This window comes from Aplysia californica, unplaced genomic scaffold (assembly GCF_000002075.1).
Source record: "Aplysia californica isolate F4 #8 unplaced genomic scaffold, AplCal3.0 scaffold00914, whole genome shotgun sequence".
Lineage (NCBI taxonomy): Eukaryota > Metazoa > Mollusca > Gastropoda > Aplysiida > Aplysiidae > Aplysia > Aplysia californica.
Genome location: NW_004798184.1, coordinates 147145 through 164257, shown reverse-complemented (window position 1 = coordinate 164257; position 17113 = coordinate 147145). Strand labels below are relative to the sequence as shown.

The window sequence follows — 17113 nt, the reverse complement described above, 5'->3', positions numbered from 1 at the left end:
ATCGTCTTTTTCTCCCCTCGTTCTTTTTTCTGTTTTGTTACTCTCTTGTAACATTTCTAATCTTCGGCTCTTATATGACCTTATTGTGTTGCAAGTGCCGTAAAACTCTGAATAAAACTTAAAATTCGTTTATCCTCCCCAGCCTGGAGTTTGCGATGCAGCTGCAGGAGGAGGAGAACCGTATGGCACTTGCTGAGCAGCAGAGAGCCGCGACCGGCCCCGCAGCGCAAGCGCCTAGGCACCATCAGGGTCAAGGTCGGCCGGTCGCCGCAGCCGGTGGTCCTGCGCCGGAGGCGCAACAACAGCAACGCAGGTCAGGTGACAGGGACCGATCGGAGCGCAGAGAGAAAGAAGGCCGAGATGTGAGTACCTCGTCTTATGTGGACTCGACTAGAGATTAGTGGTTTTTAACCCTTCCAGCCCCAAGCTCGTATATTTTCAGCAGCGCTTTTACCTCCCACCGTCCCAAGAGCGTATATTTTCTGTTTCAGGGGGTACTGAATTTGAGCATTTTTCGAAATTAGCCAACCTAATTAAACTTTAATCTTCATAATATTTGTTCACTTAGCTTTATACAATGATGTATTATTATGTTATTTATGTAAACCTGATTACCAAGATACTACATGAATTTTTAGAATGGATTCCTATTTTTCTGAAATACTGCTGCATTGCCTAGGACTGAGGTTAGGGAGTGTACAAAAATGGCTGGCGCTGGAAGGGTTAATCTTTTTGGAGGTACAGAACCCAGCAAGTTTCACGCATGCATTCACCAGATCTTTAGAGTGGATGGTTGGTTGGCAAGGTGCTCTGGTGCGGTTTGCTCCTTCTTTACCATCAAACCCAGAGATAAAGACATTCCTTGTACAAAACCTTTCTTTGTGCTTTGGTATTAGTTAAATAAATACCACATTGATCAGTTGCATATTGATGGGTCCTGAAACATTTACAATAACAGTTTTGGTTTAACCTAGAGATATTGACCTACTTTGCTCCAAAAGATGACTTTCATCCTAGCTTTTGTACGTTATAGCCCAATCTCTTAGTTGGTGGTTGGCGGGTACTCTAGTGTGGTTTGCTCTTTCTTTGCTATCAAACATTTTATCCTTGTCTCTCCTATTTCTTTTTTGTGAGTTTGTTACTCTCTTGTAACACATAATATTATCTTCTGGCGCTCACATGACCTTATGCAGTTGCGAGCTCCGTAAAACCTCTACTGAAACTAAAAACTCAAAACATTTATTGACCTTACAACTCCTATTTCTTTTTTGTATTTGTTACCCACTTTTAAAACCTCTAATCTTTGGCATTTATATGACCTTATTGATATTGTGTTGCAATTGCTATAAAAAACAAACTAAAACCTTTTTGGAAAAACAAACTTTTTTCCCCCCCGTTTGCTCCTCAGTGCTGCATTCTCTGACGCTGGCCACGACCTTCGACCTGTGTGACCTCCCCTCCAGTCTGTGCAAGCTGTGGCTGTGATGCTGAATCTTGTGATAGCCCTCATTCCTCTGCCCCCCTTCTCAACACCCCCCTTCCCTAGTGTCCACTGCACTGCTGGGCCATTCGCTTTTTAGAGTAAGAGGACAGTTTTTCACGCTTCGGATCCTTGTTGAGTCATTTGGTTCTTTATTTTAGCGGATAATGTTGGGAGTCGGTTAGTACAAAGCTGGTGGTTGGAGAACGCCACCGGTAAGGTCATACCAGTACTTCTTTACTCGCCCTCTGTTCTTTCTTTCTGTCTGTCTGTCGTCAGTCTTGCCTTCTTCTTCTAACACCAATAAATGAGTGTTTTAGTTATTGTGTCAACGTGCTACTTTGTTTTGGGTTTTTATAACTAACAAAATAAAACAATAGGATTATAAAGTCCTTGTATGACAGAGGACTTCTTATCCATCTAAAGGATTCACACGCTGGGGAAATGAGGGCACTATTACGCATCAGTGCAATTAAAGAGATTTACCGAAATGCTGAAAACTTAAATCAGTTTTGTAGAGGATGAGTAGAGTTAGGGTGGAATGATTGATTGGATTTTTTTATTTTTTTTGATGGAGTTAACAAAAATTTGAGATATTATTTCAAATTTTAAGAATGAGTGACTAATGTTTGACCTTGCTGTGCATGGGGGGAGAGCATTAGAGCGCCTGATTTGACCATGATGCCTCACTAGTGCATCTATACAATGGATAAAGAGGAATGCAAACAAGTATATTTTTGGTAAGGAGGATTAGAGTTAATTGCGTTAAGATGAGAAGTGGTTGCAATTAATAGGGGTATTTTTTTTTTGGTCTGAAGAGCGTTGCATTCTTTTTTTTAGTCTTGGCTCATACTGAGTAGCATTTCTTTCTCCACTCTAATGTCTGGTTGAGATTTTGAGACCAAAGTGATTCACACAGGTTTGATTAAAACTGTAAAATTTTCATTGGGTTTTTCTTATCATCTGTTGACTTTTCATCCTCTGATTATTTCTTTTATTGTTGTATGCTTATTGGGGGTTTGTTATGTCTTGAATGGTTAGGGGATATTTTTTTTATCGTTGGGTATAGAGGAGAAAATGATAAAGATAAAGATTGTTATTGTTTGAATCTCTCAGAATGAAATGGGGTTTGTTTTGTTTGACTGGTTTTGTTTTTCTATGGGATGAGGGTTGGAGGATAATGATATATAAGAAAAAGAATGTTTATGTGCAACTCGGTCAGGATGTAGATTTAATGAAATCATTGCCAAAAATCTCACCTTCTTTTGCATGAAGGTCACTTTCACTGAGTTGTTTAATAGATGGGTAATCATTTTGTGGCTGTTGAGAAAGTCCTTGATTCATCTGGACAGATATACCCCAGAAGATCCCATAATAAAGCGTGATGTTGCTTTAATCTAAGCTTAGATCATGACATAAACTGTTGACTATTTGACAATAAAAAACATTTTTGTAAAGGCATTCATCCTGTTTCTCACACTCTCTCAAAAATAGAGAATTACTCATGTTTGATATAAAGGTGAGAGCTTTAATAACGAGGATGAGCTGGTGCGGAAATCCCAATTAACAGACATGAAGGTTACTTTCACTGAGTTGCTTAATAGATGGGTAATCCTTTTGTGGCTGTTAAGTAAGTCCTTGATTTATCTGATGAGTCATTTTATTGCACAAGTTTCCACATCTCGACGAACCAGGCAATGCAAAACATGTCTTTATGAAAGGTTTAACTTATTAAAGGTTTTTAAGTGAACCACCTTAAGGTCGTGAGTTTAAATCATGTCTGGGACTTGATGTTGTGTGCTTGGAAAGGGCACTTTTCACAAATTTTCCTCACATTACCTCACCCAAGTGTAAATGGGTGTCCGACTATAGACAGCGAAACATTTTGTGTTTGTTGACAGTTGAGGGTTTAATAAGCTGCGTGCCCTGTATGCTTCCCAGGATGTTCCTAAGTGTTCTAGGATCTGTTGTAAAGGTTTCTAAAGCCGTGAAAGATAGAGTTTAACTTGACATACGGCATAGGCAAGGATTCTTTTATCTCAGCTTGTCAGTCTGCACGAATACAAAGCAAGCAGAATAAGTAAAACTTATGTGTACATCGTTTTAACTGCAGGTGTCTCAAACCTGCCACCATATGTAAGATTATTGTAGTACCACAGGTATATTACTGCTCTTTATGCTTCCCAGAAAGCAGAAAGTATTTTCAAGTGTACTAAGATCTTCTGTAAATTGTAAAGCTCTTTAGGCATGCTCATATATGACTTTATGCAGTTGCTAGCGCCGTAAAACCTTACTAAAACAAGCTAAAAAACATTTGGGCTTGCTGCTGTAGAGTGTGGAAATGTGCTATATATAAATAGAATTCTTATTATCATTAGGAGGAGAATATGATGCACAGACATACAGGTGGGATCTTAGTAGCTTATGCTTGTACTCTTCTATGTTAGAGACAGGCTGTGTGTGTGTGTGGTCTGAAGTAACGGTGTTCACTTGTGAAACATCTGTGATCTACAGAATGTTTGAGATAGCTCTTCTACTTCTTCCATTTGTATAATTTGAGAATGTTGAGGATGTGGTTTGGGTTCATATATAAACTTCTTCGAGCTGTTTTGGCTGCTGGTGCCCTGATAGTTTTTATGAATTTTTGTAGGCATGGAGATCTGGGAATCTAGTACAATCAAAATTGTAAAATGTAATGAATTTTCTGCTTAACATCTTACTCATTGAGAAATACTTTTTCCTCAAGATTTGGAAAATGTGTTGGGTTTTTTTTTTTTGGTGTGTGTATGTATTGCAGGAGGTTCAGGATGTCATATGTGTATAGGATTACTCATTTTTCTGTGTGGCAGGGAGATTGGTCTTCTTTTCTTTTCTTTTTTTTTTTCTTTTTTCCCGCTGAAAGGTTTTTAAATTTTCACGCAATGACACATGGTTGTTGACTTACTACACCCTCCCCCCCCAACCCATCCACTGCTCCATTATCTTGTATCCAAACTTTTGTTACTACATTCAGGGCAATTGTTTGTTTTCTATTATAATAATGCTGTAAAAAAAAAAAAAATCAATTGAAGTTTTGAAATGTATTGAGTGTGGTTCTTTGTGGGAGACTGGAAGAGTTTTATGCCATATTGTGTATTTGAGCAGGTTTGTGTGTGTGAGTGCTTGTCATTTTGAATCTTAGCGATCAAAGTATTTTTATGCTTCACCATTGTGTGATATTTTGTGCTTTTAGAATGAGGAAAAAGGCGAGCGGTGGCTGCTCTCGAAGTACCCATTGATGTGATTCCATTATTACTGTTACTGTATCGTGCATTTTGCAGACAGTTGGAGGGCACCACTGGGTAGGCCCGGTAGGCCCAATTTCTTTTCTTTCCCTCCCTTCTGCTGTTTCTGTCTGTCTGTCTGTCTGCTTTGCTTTTTTTCTCAGCACGAAATGACCGCTATAGTGTCGATGAGCTTCTCATCGGTAAGTGGTTGGCGGGTGGTCTGGTGTGGTTTGCTCCTTCTTTCCTATGAAACGTCTATCGTCCTTATCTCCCCTTCTTCTTTATTATGTTTGTTATGCAGTTGCGAGCCCCGTAAAAACTCTACTAAAACTAAAACTGACTGAGCTTCTCTTTTACTCTAACGAACAAGCTGTGATGTCTTTTCTTCATCCTTCAAATGTCCACCAATACTATACTGTTTGCTGAACAGTAGTCATAGTCAAGATAGCGGGTGGTTGGCGGGTTCTCTGGTGTGGTTTGCTTCTTCTTTCCTATCTAACATCAATCTTCTTTATCTCCCCTTCCTCTTTTTTATGTTTGTTACTCTCTTGCAACACTTTTAATCTTTGTCACTTATATGACCTTATGCAGTTGTGAGCGTCGTAAAACCTCTACTAAAACTTTTTTAAATATTCGAAATATGATAGGTAAGCTACTTCCTCATAATGTTACCCTGGCATTCACCCAGATATTCGCGGGTAGTCGGAGGGTGCCACTGGTAGTATGTCCTGACTTCTTGTCTTTTCCTCTGTTGTTGTTTTGGTCTATCTGTTTTTCTTTTTCCCCACATTATATGACTGTTATTCTGTCAATGTCCTTCTCTCTTCTCAAATTCAAACCACACGACTTTCAGCTCGTGCCACTTCTCCTCGATAGTTTTTCACTCATTCCAGACATAGTATTTTTTGTTTTCAGTGCAGCTAAAATTAAAAATGGCCTCCTATAATTTTTACATACTGACGATTTTTTAAACTAGCGCTACATCTTCTCAGCAAGGCCTACATCCTTCCATATTATTGTCTTTTATGTTTTCAAAAATTACTGGTCGCTTTTAAGGACAATCGGGCTAACCCAGATTTTGGGGGTTTCCAGAAATCTAGACCTACACCTAAAGTGGGAATTGCCCTACCCATAGGAGAAGTTTGGTTTCATTGGTGTGTATATTAGTTTTGTTACACAGAAAACTCTCCTTGTCTTTTAAAGAAACTGAACAAGAGGCTAAAACTTTACCTTGGATTTTCTCAAAACAGCATTTTTCAGGATAGCCCCCTCATGCTTAAAAACACAAACAAACAAAAAACCACCAACCAAAGACTGCAAACAGAAAGTGAAATGAAGGACTCACCAATATTAATAAGAGATCAGTACAGTTGGGCACAGATAGCTCAAACAAGTTGGGGATTGACAAACGTGTTCGACACATCCATAATTCGGACAACCTTTATAGCGAAAAATGTGAAATAAAAGAGATGTAAGTCAGGGGGGGGGGGTGGAAAATTGTATTAGCTCTCAATGATTTCAAGCTGTCCATGTTAGTGTTATCTTTTTAAAAAAATCTAAAACTGAAAACAATTTTGACATGATTCAAACACTGCTGTGTACTATGAGTGGCTGGCTTTCTGTGCTTGCTGCACTGATGAGTAAAAAGTAAACTTTGAAGGTGGTTGGTGGGTGCTCTGGTGTGGTTTGCTTCTTCTTTCCTATCAAACATCTCTCGTCTTTATCTCCCCTCCTTCTTTTTTGCTTGTTACTCTCTTGTGACACCTTTAATCTTCTGGCGCTCATATGACCTTACTTTTATTGTGTTGCGAGTGCAGTAAATAAAACTCTTACTAAAAATTATTTTTAATGAGCTATTTCGTTATGAAAAATAGATGATGCGTATACAATAAAACATGTCAGAGATGACCACCCATTGCAAGGAGAAAAGTTGTCATCTTAGACAGTGGTTCTCTTGGGCAGTGTCCTTCTAGTGAAGAAAGAATGTGAGAAGGAAAGAGGGAAGCGGCCGTTTGTACATGTGATTGTCTGGGACAGGTGGTCGTTGGGACTAGAACTAGTCGTTGGGACAAGAACTACGGCAGTTCAGTGTGTGTTATTGCTTTGTGTTTCAGGGGCTTTATCATTCAGACTGTTTTAAGTCTTTGCTGTTTTATTGTACATACCACGAGGCGTGATGTAAGGTCATGCTTTTAGGCCAAGATTTCATTGTAGATTTTAAAATCATTTTTTGCATGTTTTTTTCCCTTTAAAAATGTAGCTGTCCACTATCGTTTACCACAATTCCATATTGGAACTGGCTTGTCGTAAAATTTTGAAGTTGGCTAATAAATGTTGGAGAGGCTTGTCAGATGCCATCTAGTGTGCTAGATTGGGTTATGGAATGATAATCATGACTAGGTCAGGGAAGGAAAGTCATTGGAATGTCAGGGCAATAAAATCATCATTGGGTCCGGGCATTTGAGTCGGGAAAGTCATGATTACGTCAGGGCAGGAAAATTGTAATCAGGTTGGGTAGTTGGGGTAGTAAAATCATTATCGGGACAGATCAGATGGTGCAGGATATCATGATTGGGTCAGGTCAGGAAAATTCTGAGTGGGTTGAAGCGTGAGTTTGATTTGTGTCTGTGTGGGGAGAATTTGTATCCAAGTGTCTCTGTCTGTCTGTAAGGAGGTTGTATCATCTCTCTTTGCCCAGGTTGGCCCTGACAGTAAGGGTCAAAGCATCCCACTTCCTAAATAATCTAAAATGTGCTGACGGGAGCATTAAACAATTACAGTGGGTGGTTGGTGGGTTCTCTGATGTGGTTTGCTCCTTCTTTCCTGTCAAAAATCTATCGTCTTTATCTCCCCGCCTTCTTTTATATGTTTGTTACTCCCTTGTAACACCTCAAATCTTCTGGCGCTCAAATAACCGTATGCAGTTGCGAGCGCCGTAAAACCTCTACTAAAACTAAACAAATAATTACTCTCACAAGTGTTATTATTATATAGTCTAATAGATGATTTTAGAATCAATGGCTCAACAGAGTGTGGGAAAACATGGCTAGGTTGGCCATGACCTTGTACATATTCTGCCAAATTGGACCGTGAAACCCCCACTTTCTCAATACTATTCGTGTGAATTTATGTCAGTGTCCAGCCTGTAGAATTGTTTTATCGGCCTGTCCACCCCCAAACTTTCACCCCCTTTTCTCAAGAAATGGTTGATGCATTCCTTTGTGATCATGTTTGTTTTAATGCTTCAGTAGCTCTTCTGGATACCCTGTGAGCTCAGTTGTTGAGTCTAAGGGTGTGGTCATGCTGAACAATAAATGAAGCCGGATGAAAGGAAAGGGATGAATAGGAAGATTTAATTAGTTTGTTCTTCAGTACAAAGTGGAATTTTTTTTTTACCCTGTCATGCTGACCACATGCACAGATTAAGATTTTTTTAAAGGCAGTTTGATGAGCAATTTAAGTGCTCTACCGTTTACACATCCGCTCTGTTGGTGTTAGTCCGGTAGTGTTTTGTGTATCCACACCCTAATTTGTGCAGAGGCTACCGTACCAATGAGGCGGTGATGCATAAGTTATAAAATTTCTGGTTTCCTTGAAAGTCGTGTAAGAAATACATGTATTCACTGACTTTCTGAATCTGTTAAAAACACAAAAGCTGTTCAGCAGTTTGAGAGGGACTGGCTGTCTGGTTGAGACTGAGAAAGCACAACGAGAATTTTTCTCTGATTCTAATTCTAAAAGCTTGAGATTTTAAAATGCCTGTGTGAATGAGTGAAAATCTATTTTATCGTAGAAACATATCGCTTGAGAATGGAGTTGACATTTGGAGATTTTGACTGAAAATAAATTTTGTCGGAAAGAAAAATTGTTTTGTGAAATTTGGGCACTGTAATGTAAGCATGATCTCAACAGACTACGAGATGATATCAGCGTCAATGTTTAAAAACATGATTATGCTATTTGGCCCTTAGAACATTTGGTCGCTTTTAAGCACAAGGGGGCTATCCCGAAAAATGCTCTGAGAAAATCGAAGGTAAAGTTTTTGCCCCTTGTTCAGTTTCTTTCAAATGCTAGAAGAGTTTTCTCTCTAACCAAGCAAATATACACACTAATGAAACCAAACTTCTCCGATCGGTAGAGCAATGCCCACTTTTGGTGTAGGTCCAGATTTCTGGAAACCTACAAAATCTGGGTTAGCTTGCTTGTCCTTAAAGGCGACCATTTGTTCTTTTTGTCAAGTTCAGGTGAATAAGTTCTTGGTGAGAACTGAATCGGCTTTGATCTTCAGGTTGAGAGAGACATGGGTCTTTCACCTCTGTAAGAATTTTCAGATTTTGCTTTGGGTACTTTTAAAAAATGATAAGACTTTTTGCTTATCACTTCAATTGATTGCACACTGTGGACACAGTTGTTTCGTCAATGGGTGGTACTCATATATGTCAGCATTGTGTGTTTCTTTGTGTGTGAGTATGTGTGTGTGTGTGTGTGTATGTGCGCACCTACGTGCGTGCGTGCACCTTGGGCGGAGTAGTAGCTAATAGTAGTAGTTTTGGACGAGTTACATCTGCATATAACATCATTGCAATAACGTATTGTAGATGAAATCTTTTGATAGATATGGTGTGCATTTTTGCTTATAACTTATAAATAATATGTTATACCAAGAATTGTAACTTTAGCAGACTTCTGTCTTATATTTTTTGGAATAAGTAAATGTCGACATGATACACCCTCCTTCCCTCCTGTTTCTTAAAATATAGTAAAAGCTTATTTTGCGCATTATCTTGATGACCTATATGTGAGGCAGCGTGGTGGAATCAGGCTCTCGTCAATTTTTGGGCACATTGAGTTATTAGTATCATCTCAAAGCTTGTTCATTTGTCTTGCTTTCAATGAAAAAATTTATCCACCCATCTTTAATAGAAGTGGAGATATTTTGGATTGAAGGAGGTGGGGGTCACCTGATTTAAGAGGAAACATTTGCGAGAAAATGGCCGCCAAAGCTTGGTAAATTTCAAAGCTGGAGAGTCCATGGAGACTGCAAATTTATATTTTTGTGCCTTTAATCAACGTTTTCGGTGAAATCCTCATAGGAATGTGTTTGTAATTGGATATAAAAGGTGTTGAGCTTAAAAACAAAAATTAGATAAAAATTGCCAAACGGGTAGAAAAATGCCATTATCGTTGATTTCATCATTTTGACGAGAGCCTGATTCCACCACGCTGACTCACATATGTTATGTAGCCCCTTGGAGAGTGGAGAATGGAGAGCCTGGATGTGCATAGTAGTTCAAGTAAGTTTTGAAAGGAGGGTTCAAATTCACTTTTACCCATTTCATAAGTCAGTCTTTCATAATGCATTTACTTATTATTATATAAAATATGATATGGTAAGAATTGGTCGCTTTAAAGGACAAGCAGGCTAACCCAGATTTCGGGGGTTTCCAGAAATCTTGACCTACACCAAAAGTGGACATTGTCCTACCTATAGGAGAAGTTTGGTTTAATTGGTGTGCATATATTTGGTTATAGTTATAGAGAAAACTCTCCTTGTCTTTTAAAGAAACTGAACAAGGGGCAAAAACTTTACCTTCGATTTTCTCAAAAGAGCATTTTTCGGGATAGCCCGCTTGTGCTTAAAAACGATCTATTGTAAGTTTAGCAGACTGCTGTCTTATATTTTAAAGGCTTTTTTTTCTCTCCTTTGATAACATTGGTTACTTGCACCTATGTAGTGGTATAGATGCAAGAGCTGGGCTTTTTAGCGTACCTCGTAAAACAAGTAAGTTATGTCACGCTGTCTCAGTACTCTTTTGCCAATAGAATACTCTCCTCTGCCAATGAGCGGATCACCCGCCCACCCTATCTGTCTCTGTCTGTTTCTCTCTCTTTCTTTCTTTCTCTCTTTCTTTCTTTCTCTTATTCCCTCACTCAATCTCTCTTTCTCTCCCTCTTTCCCTTGCCTTCTTTGCCTCCCTCCCCCTCTTTCTCTCTCTCTCTCTCTCTCACTTTCTCTCTCTCTCTCTTTCTCTCCCTCTCTCTCTCTCTCTCTCTCTCTCAAGCACACACATGGTGGGTGGTTGGCGGGTGCTCTGGTGTGGTTTGCTCCTGCTTTCCTACTCTATCAAACAACTGTAGTCTTTATCTCTCCTCCTTCTTTTATGTTTGTTACTCTCTTGCAACACCTCTAATCTTCCGGCACTTATATATGACCTAAATGTGTTGCAAGTGCTGTAAAACGCTTACTATAACAAAACACACACGTTTCATTTTTCCTTTTACTTTAAAAGGCTGTCTTTCCAGTTTGGTGCAAGGGGATATCCTGGTCTTCTCCCCGTTCTCAACATCATATTTTTCTCCGTAAAAATTTTTTTTACATTTTTTCATGTCTTGCCTGCCGTTGCGTACCAAGTACTGCCTCTCTGTAAGCTGTTGCTCATTTATTTTACGATAATCATTTTGGAACTATGTACGGCAAGCAGGCCTAAAGCATTATTGAGATCGAGAGAGAGAGAGAGGTAGAGACAGAATGAATGAGGACGGCAGAATTAAGCGATGATCAAAAGCCATCTAGTTCTAATAGTAGTTATGAGTTATTTATGTTGTATATATAAATGGAAAAAAAGATATGTGGGATGTGGTGAGGAATGTGTCATCAGGGTTCATTATTATTATAATTAATGTTGTTATTAATCATTATTAATATATGATGTATATGCCAATATAACTTCCGGGGGGCTCTCGTGGCCTAGAGGTTAAGGTGTTGGCCTCTCGTTCAAAGGTCCCGGGTTCGATTCCGGGTAGCGACCAAAAAATTTTCTTCTCTATAATTGTCTCCTTTCACATCCTTTCCTGATCTCTAACAATGTTCTATTGTCTGCTTTCATTTCCACTTTCTGCCCCCACCCCCTCACCTCCTTTGCCCCCTCATCTGGGCTCCTGACTCTTTCTGCAGCCTTTCTACTGCTACTCCTTGGCTCCTCCTAACTGCTGTCTTTCTGCCACACCCCTGATCTTCTGGTAGGAAAGATCTACACCTAGCCTTCTCGGACAAGGGCGAAAAATCTCGGAGGGCCCGTGTGCAAGTTGCGCACGTTAAAGATCCCTTGGTGGTCTAAATTCGATAAGAGTAGGCTTCGGCCGCCACCCGGGCAAAATTCAAAATTTCCTACCAACGAAAAAGTATTAGGTGTGTCCCGCGCGCTCATATGACCTTATGCAGTTGCGAGTGCCGTAAAACCCTCTACTAAACAAACAAAATATAACTTCCTTTGTTTCCTCTAATGCTTTGTTTTTTAAATTATTCACCAAGAATAATAAAAAAAATAAGGAAGCATATAAGAAATTTTAAAAAATTTTTGCGCCAAAAAAATTAATTTATTCTCTCGCTGCACTCTGCTGCAGTTAAGATCATCATAGTTTGTTTTTGGTTGGCTTTTTTTTTTGGTGTTCTTTTTCTTCATAGATCAATTTAGAGCTCTAATTCTGGGCGTTTTAGATAGCAAGACACTGACTGTCGTGGCAAAGGATTTTTCTGTTTTCAACCTTGTTCTATGAATGATGACTTACTTCATGGTGTGTTTGAATTTCGGTTGAGGGCCTATAGCAGGTCAGATGGTCGCACAGTTATTGTCTGGGACTGAATAGTATGGATGATGGTGATGATGATAATTTTTTTTTGTTTCCGTAATGGACCTGGTGGACTCCACGAAGAAATCTTCGAGCGAGAGCGAGGCTCTTTTTCGGCTCCATTGTCATTATACTTAAAGGCACCTCCACTCATCCAAAGAACTTGATCATTGATGATGATGATGACGATGAATATGGTAATAGTGATGATGATGTATGAATTATTTTGCATGCAGAAAAGTTTTTTAAATCACCAACAGATCATAGGGGTTCATGTTTAATTTGTTCCTACTGGTATCCGTTTTACTTCGTTTAATGAGTTTTGTTGTCATGAGCTGAGAGACCTTGTCCCTTGCGTGAGATGAATGAATGTTTGGTTGGAAATATTACCGTGTGTGGGGCGGCGTGTTGAAATCAGGCGCTCGGCAAAATACAGAAATCAGAGAAACAGGCATTTTTCCGCCAGTTTAGACATTTTTATCAAATTTTAATTTTTGGCCTTACCTCTTTGATGTTCATATGAAAACACATTTCCTTGTGAATTTACTGAAAAACATTGATTAAAGGCACCATATATATCATTTTTCTGTTTTCAAGGACTCTTTAGCTCTTGGGTTTACCATAACTTTGGCAGCCATTTTCTCACTAATTTCACTACTGAAACCAGGGGACCTCAATTCCTTCAATCGCAAGTATCTCAAGTTCTATTCAAGATAGATGGAAATCTATTTCATTGAAAGCAAGACTAATAAATATGTTTACCAGACGGTACCATTCAATAACTCTACATGGCCAAAAATTGATGAGCGCCTGATTCCGCCACGTCGTGACACATATGTTGTACTGTTGGGGATGACTTCTGGTGGACACTTTGACAGTGAGGAAGTAAAAGTGAACACTATCTCCAATTATAATTTGTTCAAGTTTGAAATGAAATTAAATGTCTGTGTGAAGTTATTTAGTCAAAATGTATGTTCTTGTTAAGGCTTGAGTTTTGCTCCTTTCCTCTTCTATAGACAAATGTGAAGCGTGCTGACAAAATGAGTTACTTCTCGAATTCAAGCCTTAAGGAAATAGATACATCAAGCTTTTAGGTGAAGTTTTTACTATTTATAAGTGAAAAAAAAGTAAAAGACAGGTCATAGTAGAAGAATATGGCATCAATAGAAAATCTACAAAATCGACCCTCATGTTGATTTTTGGCCAATACCTCTGTTTGTGGATTGCAGGAAGTAACTCATTTCGTCAGCACGCCTCTCATATCTATCGTTCTTATTTCTCCGCCTTCTTTTCTTTAGCTATTGCTACTCTCCACTAAAGCCTTTAATCACCGGCATTTATTTGACGAGACGTATTTGTGTTGCAAGAGCTATAAAACTTAGCTAAAGCTAAACTGAGTTTCTTTTATCAGCAATCAATCCATGTTATTGGGTGGTTGGCGGGTGCCAGTGGTAGCTTTTACTTCATTTCTCTCACCATGTTCTTTCTGTCTGTCTGTCTCTCTCTCCCTCTCTCTTTCACAGCCCTCTATGGTTTTGACGCCCTTCTTTTTTCTATAAATCGATTTTGTTTTTTATTCTTAATTTATTCATTTAAAAAAGTTCTGGTGTGTTTGCTTTCCAGCTTTTTAAAGTTAAAAACTTAATTTTTGTTACTAGTGCCTTAATAGCATTATTCTCATCAGTTGTGCTTTTGATCTTCTGCTGTACGAATGAATCAGTACTTTACTTTTTTTACTTTTTAAAATCTATACAAACGCTGCTTATTCGGATTATTTCAGTGAAGTGCTTTTTGACTTTTTCTGCTCTTTGACTCTTGATTTTATTGTTATAGTTTGATTCATAATGCGGCCTAGTTCTGATATTTTGCAAATTCGTTGCCTCAAAACTATTTCTGCTCCCCCCCCCCCCCCCCTCCCCTCCCGGTCAATATCAGTCGTAAGACGCAGTATGTTATTTATCAGCTACCACGCTCGTAAGGCAAAAAAGCGACTTTCCATGAAATTTTTGTTTTTTTGATCCATTGAAAGTTTGATGTTTTCTGCTTCATTTAAGATAAAAATAAAAATAAACGACTATAATCGACTGTAAATTTCAAGTTTCTATCTCAATTCTAAGACCTCTATTGCTATGGAAACATGTTGCTCAACTTTGGAGGCCATTTTCTCCTTTTCACGTTTCCTCACCTCGCACAATTAAAAGCTCTGTATTTTCGTCAAATATGGTCATATTAATACTTCATTTTTGTTTTAAATTGTAGGGAAAAGGTGATAGTTTTTGAAAATAATGTTAACTCAGTTTGGAAATTTCCTTCATATGACTGATATTGACCGGCAGGGACACATTTTGTCCAAAGTGTTGTAAGTTAAGAGGCACTTTGGACAAAATGGTTTGTGCGGCGACGAGTTGTTTTCACTATTGTTTCCCCTTTTTTGACATCTTCTATTTCTGCTCTGTTTTCTCTTTTAAAAATTGTGTGTGTGTGTGTGTGTGTGTGTGTGCGCGTGTGTTTTGCAAGTACAATGTACATTTTATTATATTGAGTTCAGTAGGAGGACTGGCTATGTCACAATTCCTACAATGTGAAGCCAGTGAGGGTTGTGTGTGTATCTATCTCTGCTTTGGAAATAAATATCAGGACAAAATGATAAATTGGTCACTTTTAAGGATAAGCGGTCTAACCCAGATTTCGGGGGTTTCCAGAATTCTTGACCTACACCAAAAGTGTACGTCGTATGGATAAAGTCAAGTTGTTCCCGCATCCGATCCGCACATTGGGGATTGCCTTGTTAGTGAGACAACTTCCTGGGCCTTCGTCATATTGTGGTTGGGTGGCCAGTTCCTTTCCACGCCGCCTTTACTTCCCCAACTCAAAAGCAGGTACCCATTACTGCTGGGTGGATAGGAGGGAGCGGAAAAATTCCATGTCCAAACCGAGGCTCGAATCAGGACTTTCCGCTTCGGAGACGAGCGCACTAACCACTCTGCCACCGCACCCTCATGTATGGATACGATAGTAAAACACGATGTACGGATAAGGTTAAGGTGCGAACTAGAGCTGCTACCCCAAGATATATATATTACTATTACAAAATGTAAGGAAAATTTGAAGAAAAAACAAAAAAAAACCGTGTACCATAAGAGGAAGATAAGGAATTATTTAAAGATGCGAACAAGAGCTGCCTATCCAAGAAATATAACAAAATGTGAGGAATATTTGAAGAAAAAACCTATAACCTACCATAAGAGGAAGATAGGGAATTATTTACTTTAAGGTGCGAATACTATATTATTATGAGGAATACGGGGGATTATAATTTAAGTTGGGAACATGAGTTGCTACCACAAGATATATTACTATTACTAAATGTAAGGGAAATTTGAAAACAAAAAAAAACCTGTACCATAAGAGGAAGATAGGGAGCTCTCGTGGCCTAGAGGTTAAGGTGTTGGCCTCTCATTCAAAAGGTCCCGGGTTCAAATCCGGGTAGCGACCGAAAAATTTTCTTCTCTAAATTTGTCTCCTTTCACCTCATTTCCTGCTCTCTAGCAATGTTCTGTCGTCTGCTTTCGTCTCCTCTTTCTGCCCCCACCCCCTCACCTCCTTTGCCCCTTCCTCTGGGCTCCTGATTCTTTCCACAGCCTTTCTACTGCTACTCCTTCGCTTCTTCTTACTGCTGTCTTTCAGACACACCCCTGATCTTCTGGTAGGAAAGATCTACACCTGGCCTTCTCGGACAAGGGCGAAAAATCTCGGAGGGCCCGTGTGCAAGTTGCGCACGTTAAAGATCCCTTGGTGGTCTAAAATCGATAAGAGTAGGCTTCGGCCGCCACCCGGGCAAAATTCAAAATTTCCTACCAACTGAAAATATTAGGTGTATCCCGCGCGCTCATATGACCTTATGCAGTTTCGAGCGCCGTAAAACACTTTACAAAAACAAACAAACGAGGAAGATAGGGAATTATTTAAAGATGCGAACAAGAGCTGCCTACCCAAGATATTTAACAAAATGTGAGGAATATTTGAAGAAAAAACCTATAGCCTACCTTAAGAGGAAGATAGGGAATTATTTACTTTAAGGTGCGAATACTATATTATTATGAGGAATACGGGGGATTATAATTTAAGGTGGGAACAAGAGCTGATGTCCCAAGATATATTACTATTACAAAATGTAAGGGAAATTTGAGAGAAAAAAAATAACCCCCAAAAAGCCTGTTCCTTAATAAGAAGAGGAAGATAGGGAATTATTTAAAGGTGCGAACAAGGATCCACTGCTGCTACTTCTGCTGTGTCACTCTGTGGCGTGTCTGACACATGTACGTCCTTTATCGTGTAGTAATGTGTGGCGGTGTATGTTCCGTGTCTGTCCCATAGATGTACACTTTAGGTTTAAGAGGGGGAACCTATGATCTGTCCTCACTACTCCACACAAGGGGGCGTTTGCTGACTCATCTAGCCTTGCCACCTGCTGCTGCTGCTGCTGCTGCTGCTTGCCCCCCTCCTATTTAGTGACAGCCACGGGCGTTTTATTTTTTTCCTCCCCCCTTCATGTTTGTTAGTTGTTTTTTTCTTCTTTGAAAAAACAAACTTTTTTCTGTCTGTGTTCTCTTTTTTTTCTCCTTTTTTCTCTTTTTTTGGGTTCTGTCTGTCTGTCTGTCTGTCTGTCTGTCTGTCTGGAAAGCAAACAATTCACATCCCCAACAACAAAAAAAAGCACCTGTGACTGGCACCCTCG

The 17113-nt window shown here is 39.2% G+C and overlaps 1 protein-coding gene across 2 annotated transcripts in view; it reads left to right on the top strand.

Moving 5' to 3' along the window:
* LOC101850290 (ubiquitin carboxyl-terminal hydrolase MINDY-1) overlaps positions 1 to 1520 on the top strand; it is a 45226-nt gene extending 43706 nt beyond the window's left edge. For both annotated transcript variants that reach the window (XM_035972936.1, XM_005110600.3), the window contains exons 9-10: positions 143 to 362; positions 1409 to 1520. In XM_035972936.1, coding sequence (XP_035828829.1) covers positions 143 to 362; positions 1409 to 1423 — 235 coding nt within the window. In that variant the 3' untranslated portion in view covers positions 1424 to 1520. The remainder of the gene's footprint in view (positions 1 to 142; positions 363 to 1408) is intronic.
* The last annotated feature ends 15593 nt before the right edge of the window (positions 1521 to 17113 follow it).